The sequence below is a fragment of the Balaenoptera ricei genome, chromosome 13, assembly GCF_028023285.1.
Source record: "Balaenoptera ricei isolate mBalRic1 chromosome 13, mBalRic1.hap2, whole genome shotgun sequence".
Taxonomy (NCBI): Eukaryota; Metazoa; Chordata; class Mammalia; order Artiodactyla; family Balaenopteridae; genus Balaenoptera; species Balaenoptera ricei.
This window is the reverse complement of record NC_082651.1, coordinates 41,514,225-41,533,967: the sequence shown is the minus strand read 5'-3', so window position 1 is coordinate 41,533,967 and position 19,743 is coordinate 41,514,225. Positions and strand designations below refer to the sequence as shown.

Here is a 19,743-nt window from a genome sequence, read left to right as displayed (position 1 = left end):
GTTTATTCCTAGGTATTTTATTCTTTTTGTTGCAATGGTAAATGGGAGTGTTTCCATAATTTCTCTTTCAGATGTTTCATCATTAGTGTATAGGAATGCAAGAGATTTCTGTGCATTAATTTTGTATCCTGCAACTTTACCAAATTCATTGATTAGCTCTAGTAGTTTTCTGGTGGGATTTTTAGGAATCTCTATGTATAGTATCATGTCATCTGCAAACAGTGACAGTTTTACTTCTTCTTTTCCAATTTGTATTCCTTTTATTTCTTTTTCTTCTCTGATTGCCGTGGCTAGGACTTCCAAAACTATGTTGAATAATAGTGGTGAGAGTGGACATCCTTGCCTCGTTCCTGATCTTACAGGAAATGCTTTCAGTTTTTCACTATTGAGAATGATGTTTGCTGTGGGTTTGTCGTATATGGCCTTTATTATGTTGAGGTAGGTTCCCTCTATGCCCACTTTCTGGAGAGTTTTTATCATAAATGGGTGCTGAATTTTGTCAAAAGCTTTTTCTGCATCTACTGAGATGATCATATGGTTTTTCTTCTTCAGTTTGTTAATATGGTGTATCACATTGATTGATTTGCGTATATTGAAGAATCCTTGCATCCCTGGGATAAATCCCACTTGACCGTGGTGTATGATCCTTTTAATGTGTTGTTGGATTCTGTTTGCTAGTATTTTGTTGAGGATTTTTGCATCTATATTCATCAGTGATATTGGTCTGTAATTTTCTTTTTTTGTAGTGTCTTTGTCTGGTTTTGGTATCAGGGTGATGGTGGCCTCATAGAATGAGTTTGGGAGTGTTCCTTCCTGTGCAGTTTTTGGAAGAGTTTGAGAAGGATGGGTGTTAGCTCTTCTCTAAATGTTTAATAGAATTCACCTGTGAAGCCATCTGGTCCTGGGCTTTTGTTCGTTGGAAGATTTTTAATCACAGTTTCAATTTCATTACTTGTGATTGGTCTGTTCATATTTTCTGTTTCTTCCTGGTTCGGGCTTGGAAGGTTATACCTTTCTAAGAATTTGTCCATTTCTTCCAGGTTTTCCATTTTATTGGCATAGAGTTGCTTGTAGTAGTCTCTTAGGATGCTTTGTATTTCTGCGGTGTCTGTTGTAACTTCTCCATTTTCATTTCTAATTTTATTGATTTGAGTCCTCTCCCTCTTTTTCTTGATGAGTCTGGCTAATGGTTTATCAATTTGTTTTACCTTCTCAAAGAACCAGCTTTTAGTTTTATTGATCTTTGCTATTGTTTTCTTTGTTTCTATTTCATTTATTTCTGTGCTGATCTTTATGATTACTTTCCTTCTGCTAACTTTGGGTTTTGTTTGTTCTTCTTTCTCTAGTTCCTTTAGGTGTAAGGTTAGATTGTTTATTTGAGATTTTTCTTGTTTCTTGAGGTAGGCTTGAATAGCTATAAACTTCCCTCTTAGAACTGCTTTTGCTGCATCCCATAGGTTTTGGATCGTCGTGCTTTCATTGTCATTTGTCTCTAGGTATTTTTTGATTTCTTCAGTGATCTCTTGGTTATTTAGTAACGTATTGTTTAGCCTCCATGTGTTTGTGTTTTTTACGTTTTTTTCCCTGTAATTGATTTCTAATCTCATAGTGTTGTGGTCAGAAAAGATGCTTGATATGATTTCAATTTTCTTAAATTTACTGAGGCTTGATTTGTGACCCAAGATACGATGTATCCTGGAGAATGTTCCATGCGCACGTGAGAAGAAAGTGTTATCTGCTGTTTTTGGATGGAATGTCCTATAAATATCATTTAAATCTATCTGGTCTAGTGTGTCATTTAAAGCCTCTGTTTCCGTATTTATTTTCATTTTGGATGATCTGTCCATTGGTGTAAGTGAGGTGTTAAAATCCCCCACTATTATTGTGTTACTGTCAATTTCCTCTTTTATGGCTGTTAACAGTTGCCTTATGTATTGAGGTGCTCCTATGTTGGGTGCATATATATTTATAATTGCTATATCTTCTTCTTGGATTGATCCGTTGATCATTATGTAGTGTCCTTCCTTGTCTCTTGTAACATTCTGTATTTTCAAGTCTATTTTATCTGATATGAGTATAGCTACTCCAGCTTTCTTTTGATTTCCATTTGCATGGAATATCTTTTTCCATCCCCTCACTTTCAGTCTGTATGTGTCCCTAGGTCTGAAGTGGGTCTCTTGTAGACAGCATATATATGGGTCTTGTTTTTGTATCCATTCAGCAAGCCTGTGTCTTTTGGTTGGAGCATTTAATCCATTCACGTTTAAGGTAATTATCGATATGTATGTTCCTATGACCATTTTCTTAATTGTTTTGGGTTTGTTTTTGTAGGCCCTTTTCTTCTCTGTGTTTCCCACTTAGAGAAGTTCCTTTAGCATTTGTTGTAGAGCTGGTTTGGTGGTGCTGAATTCTCTTAGCTTTTGCTTGTCTGTAAAGCTTTTGATTTCTTCATTGAATCTGAATGAGATCCTTGCCGGGTAGAGTAATCTTGGTTGTAGGTTCTTCCCTTTCATCACTTTAAGTATATCATGCCACTCCCTTCTGGCTTGTAGAGTTTCTGCTGAGAAATCAGCTGTTAACCTTATGGGAGTTCCCTTGTATGTTATTTTTTGTTTTTCCCTTGTTGCTTTCAATAATTTTTCTTTGTCTTTAATTTTTGCCACTTTGATTACTATGTGTCTTGGCGTGTTTCTCCTTGGGTTTATCCTGTATGGGACTTGCTGCGCTTCCTGGACTTGGGTGGCTATTTCCTTTCCCATGTTAGGGAAATTTTTGACTATAATCTCTTCAAATATTTTCTCTGGTCCTTTCTCTCTCTCTTCTCCTTCTGGGACCCCTATAATGAGAATGTTGTTGCGTTTAATGTTGTCCCAGAGATGTCTTAGCCTGTCTTCATTTCTTTTCATTCTTTTTTCTTTATTCTGTTCCACAGCTGTGAATTCCACCATTCTGTCTTCCAGGTCACTTATCCGTTCTTCTGCCTCAGTTATTCTGCTATTGATTCCTTCTAGTGTAGTTTTCATTTCAGTTACTGTATTGTTCATCTCTGTTTGTTTGTTCTTTAATTCTTCTAGGTCTGTGTTAAACATTTCTTGCATCTTCTCGATCTTTGCCTCCATTCTTTTTCCGAGGCCCTGGATCATCTTCACTATCATTATTCTGAATTCTTTTTCTGGAAGGTTGCCTATCTCCATTTCATTTAGTTGTTTTTCTGGGGTTTTATCTTGTTCCTTCATCTGGTACATAGCCCTCTGCCTTTTCATCTTGTCTATCTTTCTGTGAATGTGGTTTTTGTTCCACAGGCTGCAGGATCTTAATTCTTCTTGCTTCTGCTGTCTGCCCTCTGGTGGATGAGGCTATCTAAGAGGCTTGTGCAAGTTTCCTGATGGGAGGGACTGGTGGTGGGTAGAGCTGGCTGTTGCTCTGGTGGGCAGAGCTCAGTAAAACTTTAATCCACTTGACTGTTGATGGGTGGGGCTGGGTTCCCTCCCTGTTGGTTGTTTTCCCTGAGGCAACCCAACACTGGAGCCTACCTGGGCTCTTTGGTGGGGCTAATGACAGACTCTGGGAGGGCTCACACCAAGGAGTACTTCCCAGAACTTCTGCTGTCAGTATCCTTGTCCCCACGGTGAGCCACAGCACCCCCGCCCCCCGCCTCTGCAGGAGACCCTCCAACACTAGCAGGTAGGTCTGGTTCAGTCTCCCCTGGGAGTCACTGCTCCTTCCCCTGGGTCCTGATGAGCACGCTACTTTGTGTGTGCCCTCCAAGAGTGGAGTCTCTGTTTCCCCCAGTCCTGTTGAAGTCCTGCAATCAATTCCCACTAGGCTTCAAAGTCTGATTCTCTAGGAATTCCCCCTCTCATTGCCGGACCCCCAGGTTGGGAAACCTGATGTGGGGCTCAGAACCTTCACTCCAGTGGGTGGACTTCTGTGGTATAAGTGTGCGCCAGTCTGTGATTCACCCACCCAGCAGTTATGGGATTTGATTTTATTGTGATTGCGCCCCCCCCACCATCTCATTGTGGCTTCTCCTTTGTCTGGATGTGGGGTATATTTTTTGGTGAGTTCCAGTGTCTTCCTGTCGATGATTGTCCAGCAGCTAGTTGTGATTCTGGTGTTCTTGCAAGAGGGAGTGAGAGCACGTCCTTCTACTCCGCCATCTTGGTTCCTCTCTCCTGTTGTTTCTTGATGGCCATGTAAATGGTGGAGCTGGCTCTGTCTTGGAAGTCTGTTCACATTCCTGGAGCCACTGGCATGTTCCCAAACCTTCAGGCGGTTGGTGGGGGGGCTCTCAGTGTGGAGGGACCTGATGCTCAGGAAACTCCAGGGGTGGGGTGGGGTGGGGGGAGGGGTTACCTGGGTGTTCTTGGGATTCAGGGGCTGCTGTTCCTTCCTCAACCTCCATGCTAATGGCACCCAAGCCACGGCATGGAGCAGTTACACTCCCAGGGCTCCACTTCTGCACAGAGCACAGAGATGACATACCGGAAGCCCCCAGGTGGTGAAGGACGGGGGCTGGACAAGGTGAGCCCCAAGAAGCAATAGGTGGTGTTCTTCAAGGGAATCTGGTCCCAGGGTCAGAGGACCTCAGCCACCAAGTGTAAGGGGGCTTTATTTGTCTCTGCTGAGTGAGATTCCTGTGGTTATAGCAGAAGCAGATTTCTCAGATTTTTAAAACCTTCTATTTTAAAATAATTTAAGATTCAGCAAAAAGCTGCAAGAGTAGTTGAAAGAATATTTTGTCTTAAACCATTTGATTCTATCTCCTGGCTCCTCACCCTGAATTTAGTGTGTATTTTCTCTGATTAAGGACTTTCTCCTACATAATAACCACAATGAAACCTTCAAAATGAGGAAACTAACACAGCTGTAGTTTGCTGGTAGTTGACACAGCACTACCATCGAACCCACAGACCCTCATTCAAGTTTCATCGGTATTATCAACAGTGCCCTTTATAACAAAAGGATCCAATTAAGGATCATGTGTTGTGTTAGTCGTTTTGTCTCTTTAGTCTCCTTTCCTCTGGGAGAATTCTTCAGTCTGACTTTTATAACCTTGTAACCTTGACACTTTGCGGAGTACAGGCCAGTTGTCCTGTAGAATGTCCCCCGTTTGGGTTAGCCTGATGCTTCCTCGTGATTAGATTTAGATCATTAATCTTTAGCAGGAATAGAGCACAGTGATGCTGTGCTGCCCCCACTGTGTCCTAGGGTGGCATGACTTTGATTTGTTTCATTCCTGTGCGATTAACCTGGATCGTTTGATTAACTGGCATTTGCTAGGTTTCTCCACCAATCACAAATCCATTCCCTTTTCTAATGAGTAAGAATCGAGTGGGGTTGGGGGAGGGGGAGGTATTTTCTGACTCTGTAAATACTTTGTTCCATATCCAATTTTTACCCAGCAGGTTTGACACCCATTGTTATTTCTTGGTTGGATATCGTTTTGATGGTTGCTAATAAATCACTTATTAATTTTTTTCTGCGTTAATCATCTGGCATTCCACTGTAAGGAAAAGCGTCCTCCTGTTGTATTTATTCATTAATATCTATATGGATTCACGTATTCCTATTTTATTCAATGGTTTAGTCTGTTACCGTCATTATTTATTTTCATGTTTAAGTTGTACCAGATTTGGCCTGTGGGAACCCTTGAAAGGAGGCTTCTGTGTCCTTTCGACATTTTTTTTTTTAATCATTTTCTGAGTACTTCCTTGTTTTCTGGCACAAAAAGGTTCCAGGGTCATCTTCTACCTTCCCTGGCCTAACCCTGGAATTAGTTATTGCTCCGAAGAGCCCAAATTGCCTTTTGATGAAGTGAAGGAAAATATAGCTTCCCAGGCCCACCTCAGACCTGGAGTCTCAGGGAGATGGGCGTGGCTGGGAGCGGGTCTGGTTATCTGGGGCCGCCTGGGAGGCTGTGGTCCGTGTTACTAGAGCTTAGGGTGCCGGGCGCCCTGGCTGCTCAAGTGGCGACACCTGGCGGTGCTTCAGGAACCTGCATGGCTGTTAGGACAATGCCTGGGATCTGGGACTTAAAGGGTCTCATTGACTTCCCGGGCCTCCTCCTAGGTCTCCTGGGCTGGGGAGCTGGCTCCAGCCTCCTTCCTGGTGTTCTGAGCACCCGCCCATTCCACCCCCCTGACCCTGCCCTCCCTTAGCCCGGCTGCCCAAGCCCAGGCTCCAACCTGAAGGGTTCAAGCTGCAGAGCTGGGTACATTCAGGACCTTGAGCTCCTTCCATCTCAGGACCAGGATTCACTCCAGGAGTTTCCGGAAATCCCTAATATTACTCAGGAGAGATAGATGTCTAGTGAATTATGCTGAGTCGCTCAGAAGATGCATCATTAACAGTTATGTTTATAAAGCGTTTATCAAAATTTGGAGAAACGCTTACTGTCTAATATTAAGTAAAAGACAAGCATTTGCTGTACAACAGAGCTGTACATTATTCATTTAAAAAGATTGGAGAGAGTTATATCAAAATGTGAATAGTGGTGGAATTATGGCAATTTGTTTTCTTTTACATTTTTCTTTAAGGTTTTTGTAATTTTCAAACTTTCTTACTTTGGAGTTTTTATTACTTTGATCGATTAAAAGGCTGCCGCAGGACATCTGCTGGACCTGTTGTATCAGGGAAGGCTCGGCCAGGCCTCCACGGCCTGGGAGCAGCAAGACTAGAGAGCGCCATGGCTGTACCTTTTCTTCAGGTCCGGGTGCCCCTTTGAAGGGTGCCGGTCTCCTGGTAGGCTCGGGTGGGGTGGGAGCACAAGGCAGCCTTCCCCTGTCCATGTGAGTGGCGTGATGGGTCACTCTCCTCTCACTGGTCAAAGCCGGAGCATCTGGGGGTGAGATGGGGGGCAGGGGTGCTTCTGGGGGGGAAGAGGGCTCAGAAAGGTGAGCAGCACCCTGAGACCCTCTCAGTGCTAGCTGGGGCCTGAGCAGAGCAAGGCCGAGCTGTTGGTAGATAGACAAGGGAGGACCCTTGGCTGAGCAGAGTGGCTAAGGGGGCTTTTTCTGGAAGATGGGCCTATGCTGAGAGTTGAAAAATCCTGCAGGTGAGGTTCGATCGCTGATTCATTTATAGAAGCTTACTAGGCATTCTATTAACTAATTTAATCCTCATTTGACCCTATGCAGAAAGTGCTATTGCTATCGCTACCCCCATTTTACAGACGAGGAAACTGAGGCACAGAGAGTTTACAGATCTTGCCGAAGTCACACAGCTTCTGAGTGGTGGAATTGACTCCACATTCAATGCTCTTAACCACCTGACTATGCTGATGGGGCCACAGCCTCCTGCAAACCAGACTCCATATTTGGTGGAGGGACGAAAGGAACAGGAAGGATGCTGGAGGGTGGTGGTCGGAGGCTAACACACTAACCTGCTGCCCTCTCTCCCCCATCTCTTCCAGGCCTCACTGGTCCTGCAGGTGTCCTACACGCCTCTCCCTGGAACCATGCCCACGTTCCCACCTTCGACGCCTCTGGAACCCTCCCCGACTCTGCCTGACATAGATATGGTGGCTGGTGAGAAACCCACCCTCACCCTGGCAGGGCCGCGGGGGGAGAAGCCTAGCAGTGGCACCCGAGTCTGAGAAGGGGGTGCCTTCCTCATGTCGGGGGCTGCCCAGGCCTGGAGAAGGGAGACCGTGGGTGGGTGGGGAGTCTTGAGAGCTGACTTCTGTCTTGCAAAACAAAGGGGCAGGAGGCGGGCTCCCCTAGGTGCCGCTAGGATTAGTGTGAGGATGCCTTCCTAGCACCAGCTGTTCAGGAAGGGGACTGTGCCAGGGCTGGGCACCCTGCCCTCTGCAGCTCCAGAGGGGTGGGAGTTTTAGAGGTAGGCCTGTGCTGAGATGGGGTCCATCCTAGGTGACACCTGAGGCCCCACCCACTCCCCAGAGCTGGATGCCTCCCTGCCCTGGCACTCCGTAGGCCTTTAGCAATGACATGTGACCAAAGAGCTGGATTTTCCCTGAAAGAGCCCTGGGCTGAAGTCAGGGGACCTGAGTTCCAGTCTTGCCTTTGACACCAAGTAGCTGTGTGACTTTGGGCCAGTCACTCCCTCTCTGGTCCTACAGTTCATTATTTGTGAAGTGAGCAGACTGAATTGTCTAAGTCTCAAGGTTGCCTCAGTTCTCTTTACTTAGCTCTCCTGGCCTTGTGAAGTGAGGACCCAGCCCAGGGTGGCTGGCTTGCCCGGTGCTGGGCCTGGGTGCAACAGTCCAGCCTGCTGGGGTGAACAGGAAGCCACATAGATGGGCCAGGTGGGGTCTTGCCCGTGGGAAAGATTCTAGCGTTTCTCTCATGGTGAAGGGAGCTAGAGGCAAACCCAGCATGACACCCGGCAGCCCGTCTCAGGTGTGCCCCGAGCCTGTCCTGCGGCCCGTGTAGGGCTCCTGGTGAGGTAGGCAGGGCAGGGCCCCTCTTGTTGGACGTGGCACTGTCTGAGCTTGGAGGTGGGGAGATCCTTCTGGATTGGGGTTGAGGGGGGAAGCAAGGGGGTGTTCCTGGTGACCGAGGGTGGGGAGGCTGAGGGCCCCGAACGTTCTGGGGCCACTTTTGAGGTGAATCTGACAGAGTTGGGTTCCAGCCACTCGGGGAAGGCTCCTAGCGGTGACCAGTTCCCAGTCCTTCCCAGAAGGTGGTGAGAGGGACAGTCTGGACAGATACGGCACCTGTTTCGGAGCTTTGCGCCAGGCCGGGGCAGGCGGGGAGAGCAGGGTTGTGGTGGGGGGGGGCCCTAGCTTGGCTTCCCTCACCAGCTCCCTCCTCCCCTTCTGGGGCTGTGCCCTGCCCGTGTGCCAGGTGGGGGACAGAGCCGGGCTGAGACTTGGTCCCTGCTCAGTGACAGCACCGTGGACACAAGATACTCTGGAAAGAAGTGGCTGGCCCCCACGGGTGAGACGCGGGCCGGGCTGTCCCGATCCTACCACCTGTAACCGGCTCGCTTGCTGCCATCGTCAGCTCCCCAGAGTGGGACGACGTGGCCAGAAGGGCTCATCCAGCAGGACGAGGTGGGGAGGGCTGGGGCCATTCTGTCTCCTCCTGTCGACTCACTGGACTGACCACCCTCAAGTGTCTGCTGTTGGAAGCTCCTCTTCTTCTCCCTCATCCATCCTGGCTGAGTGGTGGGGAAAGAGAGGGCAAGGGGAGGTGGGTGCTCAGCTGTTGGGTCCTCCATCGGGGTCCCTGATGGAGGATCCTCCCAGGGGCCGGAGGAACCCAGCCTCATGAACACCCTCTCCTCCAGACACAGGAGGAGAGGAGGATACTGAGGACCAGGGGCTCACGGGAGACGAGGCCGAGCCATTCCTGGACCAGAGCGGGGCTCCGGGCCCAGGGGCCCCCATCACCCCAAAGAAGCCACCTTCCCATCCTCCCCCCTACCACCTCGGGGGAAGAAGGAAGAGAAGCACGCCCGCACCCAGAAAGCTGCTGTCGGACAAATCGCAGGACTTCCAGGTGACTGCAGTCTCCTCCTTCAGCCAGCAGCAGCCGCTGATGCCAGCGCAAAACTTGTCTGTCCAGCCGTGGGGAAGGTCCTAAGGGCTCTCCTAGGTGGGAGTCTGGTTCCCCTGGGTCCTGGGCAAATGCTAGATAGGGAGGCCATGGCTTGGGGCCTCTAGAAAAAGACTCTGCGCAGCCCATGGTTTTGCTCTTAAAAAAAAAAAAAGGAAGAAAAAGGGTCACTGCAGAATCAGCATCACTACACTGTTATCTGCTTCCCCAGCCAGAGTTGCCCTAGCCAGCCGGTGCTGTGCTGTTCAGAGTGTGGTCCATGGGCGAGCAGCATGGGTGTCACCTGGAAGCATGTCACAAAGGCGGGATCTTGGGCCTATCCCAGACCCACTGAATCAGAATCTGCACTTGAACAGGATCCCCAAGTCTGAGAAGCTCTGCCTATCTTCTTTTCTCCCTCTATCCATTTCCCCTATTTATAGCCGTGATTTTTCTGAAGGTCATGTGCAATTTGAGTTTGTTCAAGTTTTTCACAGAATAAAACTATGAATATTAACCCTTTGACATTTTTTAATCCAAAAATCTATCCCATTTAATTTGCCTTTTTTTTTTAATTTTAATTTTTATTTATTTATTTTTTGACTGCACCATGTGGCATGTGGGCTCTTAATTCCCCGACCAGGGGTCGAACCCGGGCTCCTTGCAGTGGAAGTGCAGAGTCTTAACCACTGGACCCCCAGGGAAGTCCCTAATTTGCCTTTTAATTTGGGTCCTTTGCTTGTTCTTTTTCTTTTCAACAGAATTTTCCATTTTGATGTAATTGCATTTAGTGATATTTAACTCTTCAAGACTACTATTAAAGTTAAAAACAGGAAACTTAAATATTTATTTATTAAATGAAACAAATTGTAAAAATATGCTTCAGTTCTAAATTGTGGTAATTTCAGCAAAAGTTCTAGTTATAACCACTATGTTTGCCTGAGAGACAAAATTCTAACTTATTTTTATTATTATTCACAAGATGTGTTATTTTTTTTCTCCTTAGAAAATTAATACATTTTTTTTGGTAGAAAATTTGGAAAATACTGTACAGTGAAGAGAATAAAAATCACTCACCCCCTTCCCATTGCCATTGATAATATATTCTATAGTATCTTATTTTTAAAAAAGAATTGATTAATAAGGAAATAACTGCTGATTAGAAATTAGAACCAGTAAACATCGCATTTTTTCATGAAAGTTTTAATACTTTAAAATGTATTATTTTTAAATATTTTGCCTCAATTTGGAAGCACAGATGTTCTTGAAACCTTCATTTACTGACAGTTGAATGAAGAAAACTCATTTCTCAGAATGTCAGACATTCTGTCTTGCACCTTATACTACATAAGAATAAAGTGGGGTTACATCACTATGTAACTTTGACCTCTGAGGGGATTGTCAGTGAGGAATATTCAAGCCACACAGAAACATCAGCCTCAAGGGGTCTGAGGTGGGGCTGTGCATGAACTGAACGGGGGTGGGATCCTCAGCCCAGCCCTGGGATTTACCGCTGGCAGCTTACTTGGGGCAGCCTGGCAGCTCTTATGTGGAACCATGGGATTTTATAGATGCAAGGGACCTTGGTGGGAAGATATTGTTCTTACAGTGTTCTTCCTAATTCCTTTATTTATTTTTTTTTGAGGAATATTGCTTTTGTTTTGGTTATTTGACCTTTTTGTCTTTTCTTTTTTAATTTATTTATTTTAATTTGTTTATTTTTGGCCGCGTTGGGTCTTCATTGCTGCACGCGGGCTTTCTCTAGTTGTGGCGAGCGGGGGCTACTCTTTATTGTGGTGCGCAGGCTTCTCGTTGCGGTGGCTTCTCTTGAGGTGGCTTCTCCGTTGCGGAGCACGGGCTCTAGGTGTGCGGGCTTCAGTAGTTGTGGCTCGCGGGCTCTAGAGCACAGGCTCAGTAGTTGTGACGTGTGAGCTTAGCTGCTCCGCGACATGTGGGATCTTCCCGGACCAGGGCTCGAACCCATGTCCTCTGCACTGGCAGGTGGATTCTTAACCACTGCACCACCAGGGAATCCCCTAATTCCTTTTTAATACCTGTCCCAAGAGGCCAGCTGTGAGGGTGGTCCCTGAGATTCCTGACTCTCTCGGGCGGGGGGTGGATGCCTGATGACTTCTCCCTTTTCTTGCTCATGCCCCCTCCTGGCTTTCAGATCAGGGTCCAGGTGATCGAGGGACGCCAGCTGCCGGGAGTGAACATCAAGCCTGTGGTCAAGGTCACTGCAGCTGGGCAGACCAAGCGGACGCGGATCCACAAGGGAAATAGCCCCCTCTTCAACGAGGTGGGAGACCCTGGGTTAGAGCTAGGACCTTGGTGGGAGCACACGGCAGATGCCTGGCAGTTCATTCAGTGTTTGCACATGGCGCTAGCGTTGGGTGGAGAGCTGTGTCAGTTCCTGAGTAGGTTATCTGAGGAACTGGAGGGAGGGTTCCTGCTCGTACTCCTGCCTTGGGCTCCCCCAGCTCCACATCCCCATCATCCCTTGGGGCCGGCCACCCACCCTGTCCCTGAGGTGACAACCTCCGTGAGGTCGAATCCCCAGAGCTCGGTGCTGGGCTGATACCACTGCTCACTTGTTGTGTGGACCAGACCTGGAGGCTGGGCGGTGGCTGTGCCCTCCCGCCCGGGCTGAGCAGGCCTTCATCTGTCCCCCTTTCACCCTGAATCATCAACAGACTCTTTTCTTCAATGTGTTTGACTCTCCCGCGGAGCTGTTCGACGAACCCATCTTTATCACGGTACGTGGCAGCCCTCGAAGGCCCTCTGTGGGCTCAGCGTGCATGTGTGAGTGTGAGTGTGAGTGTGTGTGGGTCAGGCACCCACCCCCCACCCGAGCCTGGATGATGGGGAGCAGCTCACAGCCTCGCCCCCCGTGGTCACAGGGTTGCCTTCTGAGCTCGGATGCAAGCGGCAGCCGAGTGCGGAGTCCTCGCTGTTCAGGGTCAGGTGCCTTAGGCCAGGGTCCTGAACTAATTTTGGCAGTGGAGCTTTGATTTTCATCTTATTTTGTTTGTCTATATGCCTGCTTCTGGCAAGATTTTCTTTCTCTGGACCTCAGCTCTTTTTTTCCCCCCTTTCCTTTGAAAGGCAGTATAGTTTAGCAGTTAAAAGTGTGGGCTCTGGAGCTAAACTGTCTGGATTCTAGTCCTGCCTATACCGTGTAGGGGTTGTGTGATTCTGTACAAATGGTCTCTCTGTGCCTCGATTTCTTCATCTGTAGAATGGGGATAATAATAGTACCTACTCATGGGGTTCTTGTGAGGGTTAAACATTGCTTGGAACAATCTCTGGGATAGAGCAAGTGCTACTGGAGTGTGGGCTGTTATTTTTTGGGAGGGAAGAGCAGTTGGATTGGTCCCTGTCTGGGTCAACCTTTGCTAGTGAATGAGAGTTTGAATTTGTCTTTCCTTCCAGGTGGTGGACTCCTGTTCCCTCCGGACAGATGCTTTCCTTGGGGAGTTCCGGGTAATGGTTTATTTTCTTTGAAAGCAGTCAGTTCTTGTTTAACCATGTTAATGGAAGCTCTGTCGATGATGGGCAGGGTTGGTGCTCCAGAGATCCTGTCTGTCTTGGTCTGTGTTGGGGAAAATGTAATGAAAAAAACAAAACAAGATCTTCTCCTAACCCAGAAATCCTCTCCACAAAGGTAGTAGAGAAAGAAAGCACTTTTGTTATTGAATAAGCATTAAACCAGAATATGATGCTATCATGGGCCATCCGCTAAGAGATTGCAAAGACAGAAAGTAATCTTGTATAGAGCCAAGCAGACACAACCCTTTCCATATATGTTCTCAAGATAAACAATAACTAAACAATAACTAGTGCCTGAGTTAGCGGCCTGGATAGTACCCTCAGTCACACATAGTTCATCCTAAATTTACCTGGTAATTGGGGTGACCATCTGTGTTTGCTAATTGACTTTATCCACAAGAAAAGACAGAAAGCAAGCTCACATTTTTATGATAGGGGGTAGATTTACAATTCGGTTAAGGTAGACCCTTCCCTTTCCCAGAGATGGGAGAGCCTGGAGAAAGGCACTCCTGGATCATAAAGCTGACGAAAGGCTTATTTGGTTTCTAAAAAGGTACATTTCAAAGAGAGAGAAAGTACTTACATTAAGTTTTCCAATGAAAATGTTCTGACAAAAAGACAGGAGAGGGAAATCTCTCCCCTTGTTTCCAACAGGGAGGATTCAGCTTCTTTTTTAAATTCGCATTTGTTCTTACATCTTGGAAAGACAGCGTGGGACCTGAGTTTAGGCAGCCCTCCTCCTAATTCTGACCATCTCGGGCCAGCGTGACGCCAGCGCTCTGTGCCCTGGGCTCACCTGGGTTGGGAGTGGGGTCCAGATGTGGAGTCCATGGGGATGGGGTGGAGTGGGGTGGGGGGCTGTGGAGAGAGCGGGGAAGCCTGCCCCCTCATTTGTCCCAGTTGTGCAGACGTGAACACTCCACTGCAGAGGACCTTGAACCAAAGGCATAGGATGGTTTTAACAGATTACATAGTGTAAAGGCAACTAGTAATGGAGACCTTCACGAATGGTGTTTTAATGTCATTCTTATTGATTTTCTCATTTTGAAATAAGCATTTATCAGATGGAAAGAAAAGGCACAGGTTTATTTGACCCTCCTCTTGCTATCCAAATAAAATATGGCCCCTTCTCCAAGAGGTAGTCACAAGATAGAAAACGGAGTCTGTTTTTCTGGAGAAGCAGATTTCTTTAAAAGAATGGGCTTGTGCTGGAGTCATTCTGTAACACTTATGTTACAGGATCTTATGTTTTGAGTCTCTAATATTGTTATAAGAACCCAAGGGTTAGGTTAAAAAAGTATTCTTTTTTCTAATTATAAAAGTATCTATGATTTAAAAAAACTTTGTAGTTTTTGAGAGCAATTTTAGGTTCATAGCAAGACTGAGTGGAAAGTACAAAGTTCCCACATACCTCCTCCCCCCACACATGCATAACCTCTCCTACCATCAACATCTGACTAATCTGTGATTTTTTTAATAGAAAATTATAAAATATAGGAAAGAATAAAAATAAAATAAAAATCACCCAAATCTACCACCCAGAGGTAGTACAGTTAGCGTTCGGTGTGTTTCCTTTGCTCTGTCTTTTCTATGCATAGATATACTTTTACCAAACTTCGATCAAAATGTATTCCACTTTCTTTCCATGTGATACCAGAAGATGAACATTTCCCCATGTCTCCAAATGTTCTTCAGAACATGATTTTTAATGGGTTGGTATCATGCATCATACTTTATTTAACACTCTGGGGACAAGAGTGTGACGTGTGCCTCCTTCTGTTTGATTTCAGATGGACGTGGGCAGCATCTACCGAGAGCCCCGTGAGTCACCCTCTCCTCCCCTTGGGCAGGTCCTTGCATTTGGGTTCTGGAGGCTGCATGGGAGCACCCATTTGGGACACTCATCTTTCCTTCTAAGGGATTTTAGAATTTAGAGGTGGGGTTTGATCTTGGAGGTGAGGCTGCAGGAATGAAGAGAGGACAGGCTTTCATCTTCTGGGTAAAACAGGCCCCCAGGGAGATCGAACCCTCACGTGGGTCTCAGCTGGCCCAGCTTGGGGGCTAAATCTGGAAGGCCCAAGCAAGGGTTGCTGGGGACTGGGGTGCCTCCAGACGGGACGGGTCATTTGGATGCCAAGTCTAGGATTTCTCTACACCCTGGTCTCTGCTGTGGTCTGGTCACTTCCTGAAGGGGAGGAAAATGGCCAGGGGTCTGGCTTTGGCAGCCTCTGATAGGGGTTTCTGTTAACATTTCTGACTTGGACCCAAATGAACACTCAAGGTACATTTTATTCTAGAATTGGAGTCCTTGCCCCATGTCTGGGTAGATGAGTGCCTCATCTCATCCAATGGAGTCCACCCGGGGCTCCCGGAGGTGGTTGTAGACTTGGGTCCTTCCAATTCTGGGATCACCAAGGGTGTTGTCTCTCTTAGGACACACTTATCTCAGGAAGTGGCTGCTGCTTTCGGACCTGGATGATTTCTCTGCTGGGGCCAGAGGCTACCTGAAAGTGAGCCTTTGTGTGCTGGGGCCTGGAGACGAAGCCCCCGTGAGTACATTTCCTCGTCCCCCTCACAGCACCTCCGCCTGGCCTTGGAGGCACCAAATGAAGAAACAAAAAAACAACTTTAGTTTTTCTGATTTAAAAGAATACATGGCAATTATGAGAAATGTAGAACATGTGGAAAAGCATAAATAAAAAGTGAATCACTCATAATTCTACCCATCAGAGAGAACCGTCATAAATACCTTCTTGCATATTCTCCCAGAAGGATATACGTGTATATTTTTCTTTTTTTTTTTGGTGCAAAAGTGAGATCACTCACTCTGTAATGTATTGTAGTCTGAATTTTATCACCTAGGAATATATCATTATCATCTTTACGGTCAGTAAGTAAAGTTATAAGTTGGAGGTGGTAAGAATGAGAAAGGCTTTCAGAGTTGGGGAAGTATCAGCATCTCTGTATGTCTGGGGAGAGGAGAGAAGGTTTGGAACAGTTGTTGAGGAACAAGGGGTTAATTAGATACAGACAGAAGGATTTCTTTTTTTATTTAAAAAAAATGAAAAAAATATTTATTTGTTTATTTATTTATTCGTTTATATTGGTAACTATAAGTTTGTTTTCTGTGTCTGTGAGTCTATTTCTGTTTTGTAAATAAGTTCATTTGTAACATTTTTTTTTATATTCCACATATAAGCAGTATCATAGGACATTCATCTTTTTCGGTCTGACTTACTTCACTTAGTATGATAATCTCTGGGTCCATCCATGTTGTTGCAAATGGCATTATTTCATTCTTTGGTTGAGTAATATTCCATTGTGTGTGTGTGTGTGTGTGTGTGTGTGTGTGTGTGTGTGTGTATGTATGCACACACACCACAAGACAGAAGGGTTTCTGAGCAGACACAAGGGCAGACACTCTGGGCTGGAGGCTTTATGGGAGAGTGACCTCATAATACTCAGTGGCCTGGAAGCAGAAGGGGGGTAGGATGGAGGTGCTGTCAGGTGTGGACAAGGCAGGTGTGGTGGAGGCACAGGACTGAGGTAGCTGATGAGCCTGGCGGGGAGGATGCAAGAGGACTGGGCATAGAGCTGATGAGGAGGACAAATAATAGGGAAGGGCTAGGGAACACACATTTATTGAGTGCCTGCTGTGTGCCAAGCTCTGTGCTGGGTGCCTCACTCGGTGTGAGGGGGGTTGGAGGAGGTGGATAGGTTGAAGGCTGTCTTTAGAGAAGGGTCTCAAGGTCAAGGTCTTCCTAGAGGATTGGTTCTGAGTGGCTGGAGGTTTGAGATATGGCCATCCCTCTAGCAGCTGCAGGGGAGGGAGATTAAGATGCTGTTGGTGGAGGACAAGGAACTGTGTTGGTGAATGACTTGTCCACGTGGATGTTGATTATCTCATGGGAGAATTGGAAATCAAATACGCAAAAGTTGAGGCAGATACTGAGATCATCAAGGCAGGGTGAGCCAGGAGGAGTGGGAGAGGCAGGAGGGGGGAAGGCAGGTCTCCAGGAGGGCTGGGGAGGTGGAATCCCCAGGGAAAGCCGCATGTGATCATGGAGGCGGAGGGCAAGTTCCATGAGGCTGTTAAGGACGAGGAGCTGGCTGCTCACGAGAGCTCAAGAAGCCGCTGTGGAAAGGGTTAGGGGAAGGAGAACCCCGGGTGCCGTGCAGGGGCCAATGGAGCTCAGGTGGACCAGCTCCACCCAAGGGCATCTCCCCTGATCTCTCATCCCATGTCCCTCTGTAGCCCAGACAGACATTGTGCCTTCCTGCTCCTTTTCCTTCTACGTGGACTCTCTGAATCTATTACCTTTTCCTAAAACACTCTTTCCTCCTCTTCCCAGCGATCAGACCCTTGTTTTTCCCAGATGAAACCACTTTTCTTGAGACCAACTCAGAGGGAAGCCCCTGTTTTCTGCTTCAGCTCTTGGTGGCTTTCAGGATGGGAGGAGCGGCCATCTTTTGGTTTCCCACAGTAGCTTCTCAACTTCAGCATTGCCTTCTTCTTTTTTTTAAAATTAATTTTATTGGAGTGTAGTTGATTTACAATGTTGTGTTAGTTTCTGCTGTACAGCAAAGTGAATCAGTTATAAATATACGTATATCTACTCTTTTTTAGATTCTATTCCCGCATAGGTCATTACAGAGTATTGAGTAGAGTTCCCTGTGCTATACAGTGGGTTCTTATTAGTTATCTATGTTATATATAGCAGTGTGTATATGTCAATCCCAATCTCCCAATTTATCCACCCCACCCTTGGTAACCTAAGTTTGTTTTCTACATCTCTGACTCTATTTCTGTTTTGTAAATAGGTTCATTTGTACCGTTTTTTTAGATTTCACATGTAAGCGATATCATATGATATTTGTCTTTCTCTGTCTGACTTACTTCACTCAATATAACAATCTCTAAGTCCATCCATGTTGCTGCAGGTGGCATTATTTCGTTCTTTTTTATGGCTGAGTAATAGTCCATTGTATATATGTACCACATCTTCTTTATCCATTCCTCTGTTGATGGACATTTATGTTGCTTCCATGTCCTGACTATTGTAAATAGTGCTGCAATGAACACTGGGGTACACGTATCCTTTCGAATTATGGTTTTCTCCGGATATATGCCCAGGAGTGGGATTGCTGGATCATATGGTAGCTCTATTTTTAGTTTTTTAAGAAACCTCCATACTGTTCTCCATAGTGCCTGCACCAATTTACATTCCCACTAGCAGTATAAGAGGGTTCCCTTTTCTCCACACCCTCTCTGGCATTTATTGCTTGTAGATTGCCTTCTTCTCTGAAGCCTGCCTCACTGGTTATTTCCCCTGGTCTTCTGGGCTGTTACCTACCCCTGGCACAGGCAGAGCTGGTGCAGGAGGGTCCTTGCTGGCAGATTCCCATCTTTGCCATTGTTCTGAGGTCTGACGTGTCCTTGCTGATGAGCCATCAACGTCTGATCTTACTTCCTTTCAGACCCTGAGCTTGGAAATTGCTCTCTCCGCCAGTTTCTTCCTGCCTCTTTCCCTCCCTCACCCTCAGTGAATGGCAGTTCTTCCTCACTGAGGTTACAGCCCTGACCCCTCTCAGTTTCCCAGCCCATCAACTCCCTCCTGCAGCCTGGCCCCCATCCCCGATCCTCACGCTCACTCTGTGCTCACTAGCTTCTGGGGTCTGCTGCCACACCTCGTGTCCCCCACCCTCCCCACGACATGCTGTCCACACCACTCCTTGGTCAGCTTTAGTGGCAAAAGTCACCTGAGTTGCTGTCAATGTCTTCCTTTACTTGGGTGAGGTTTACTCCTTATCCCATCCTCCACAGTGGCTGTTTCCAAAATTTCTGGTCGGGAATTCCCTGGCGGTCCAGTGGTTGGGACTCTGCGCTTTCCCTGCCGAGGGCACAGGTTCGATCCCTGGTCAGGGAAACTAAGATCCTGCAAGCCACGTGGCACAGCCAAAAAAACTTTAAAAAAACAAAACAAAACAACTTCCTGGTCTTAAGCTCCGGCCTCGGTCCCCCTTAGACAGAGCTGCACAGCGGGAGTGATGTGAGTGCTTGAAGCTCCCTGGGTCGTCCGCGCACCTCCCATCTTCCTTCATCTTCCCTCCCTTCCCCACTCCCCATCTCCTTTGCATGTGCTCGTGCCCTCCATACCACCCCCGTCTTGTTCTTCCTGTCTCTTCTCTGGCTCCTGCCCTCTGGTCTGTGCCAGGCTCCAGATTTCCCCATCTCAAAACACCCTTGCCTTCACCATTTCTCCCCACCCCTCCCCTCCAAGCTGCTTTCATCTTCCTTTCAGCCATCACCAAGTTCACCAAGTTCTTGAGAGTACCCTGTGTCCCTCTTCTCCAGTCCTTTGCCAGATGCTCACTCCTTCACCCCTTCAGCGCGCTTCCCACCGCCTCCTTCCCTGAACCACTGGCCTAAGGGTCATATCCATCGCGAAGTCCCAGGAGCTCTTCTCTCATTAATCCACTCTGTTGCTCCACAGCGTTTGATTCTGGAGCCCACATCTTATTTGAAACTCTCTTCTCCCTCGGCATCCATGACTCCCCTCATTCTTTTCCTTTTTTTTTTTGGAATGGATCTTTCAAATTCAGTGGCTTGATAAAATTCTGCTGCCTGCCTCTTTGCTCTGCCTTTGCAATGACATTCAAAGCCCACGAACATCTGGCCTCAGTCTGATTTTGT

General features: G+C 46.8%; 1 protein-coding gene across 19 annotated transcripts in view; it reads left to right on the top strand.

Annotated features, from left to right (window-relative positions):
* DYSF (dysferlin) overlaps positions 1–19,743 on the top strand; it is a 231,105-nt gene that overhangs the window by 55,070 nt on the left and 156,292 nt on the right. For 10 of the 19 annotated variants that reach the window (XM_059943014.1, XM_059943011.1, XM_059943007.1 and 7 more), the window contains exons 5-11: positions 7,415–7,529; positions 9,253–9,464; positions 11,671–11,799; positions 12,194–12,256; positions 12,933–12,983; positions 14,840–14,870; positions 15,483–15,598. In XM_059943014.1, coding sequence (XP_059798997.1) covers positions 7,415–7,529; positions 9,253–9,464; positions 11,671–11,799; positions 12,194–12,256; positions 12,933–12,983; positions 14,840–14,870; positions 15,483–15,598 — 717 coding nt within the window. Of the gene's footprint in view, positions 1–7,414; positions 7,530–8,807; positions 8,901–9,252; positions 9,465–11,670; positions 11,800–12,193; positions 12,257–12,932; positions 12,984–14,839; positions 14,871–15,482; positions 15,599–19,743 lie in introns of all 19 variants that reach the window. The other 9 variants (XM_059943010.1, XM_059943001.1, XM_059942999.1 and 6 more) reach the window with 1 other exon arrangement.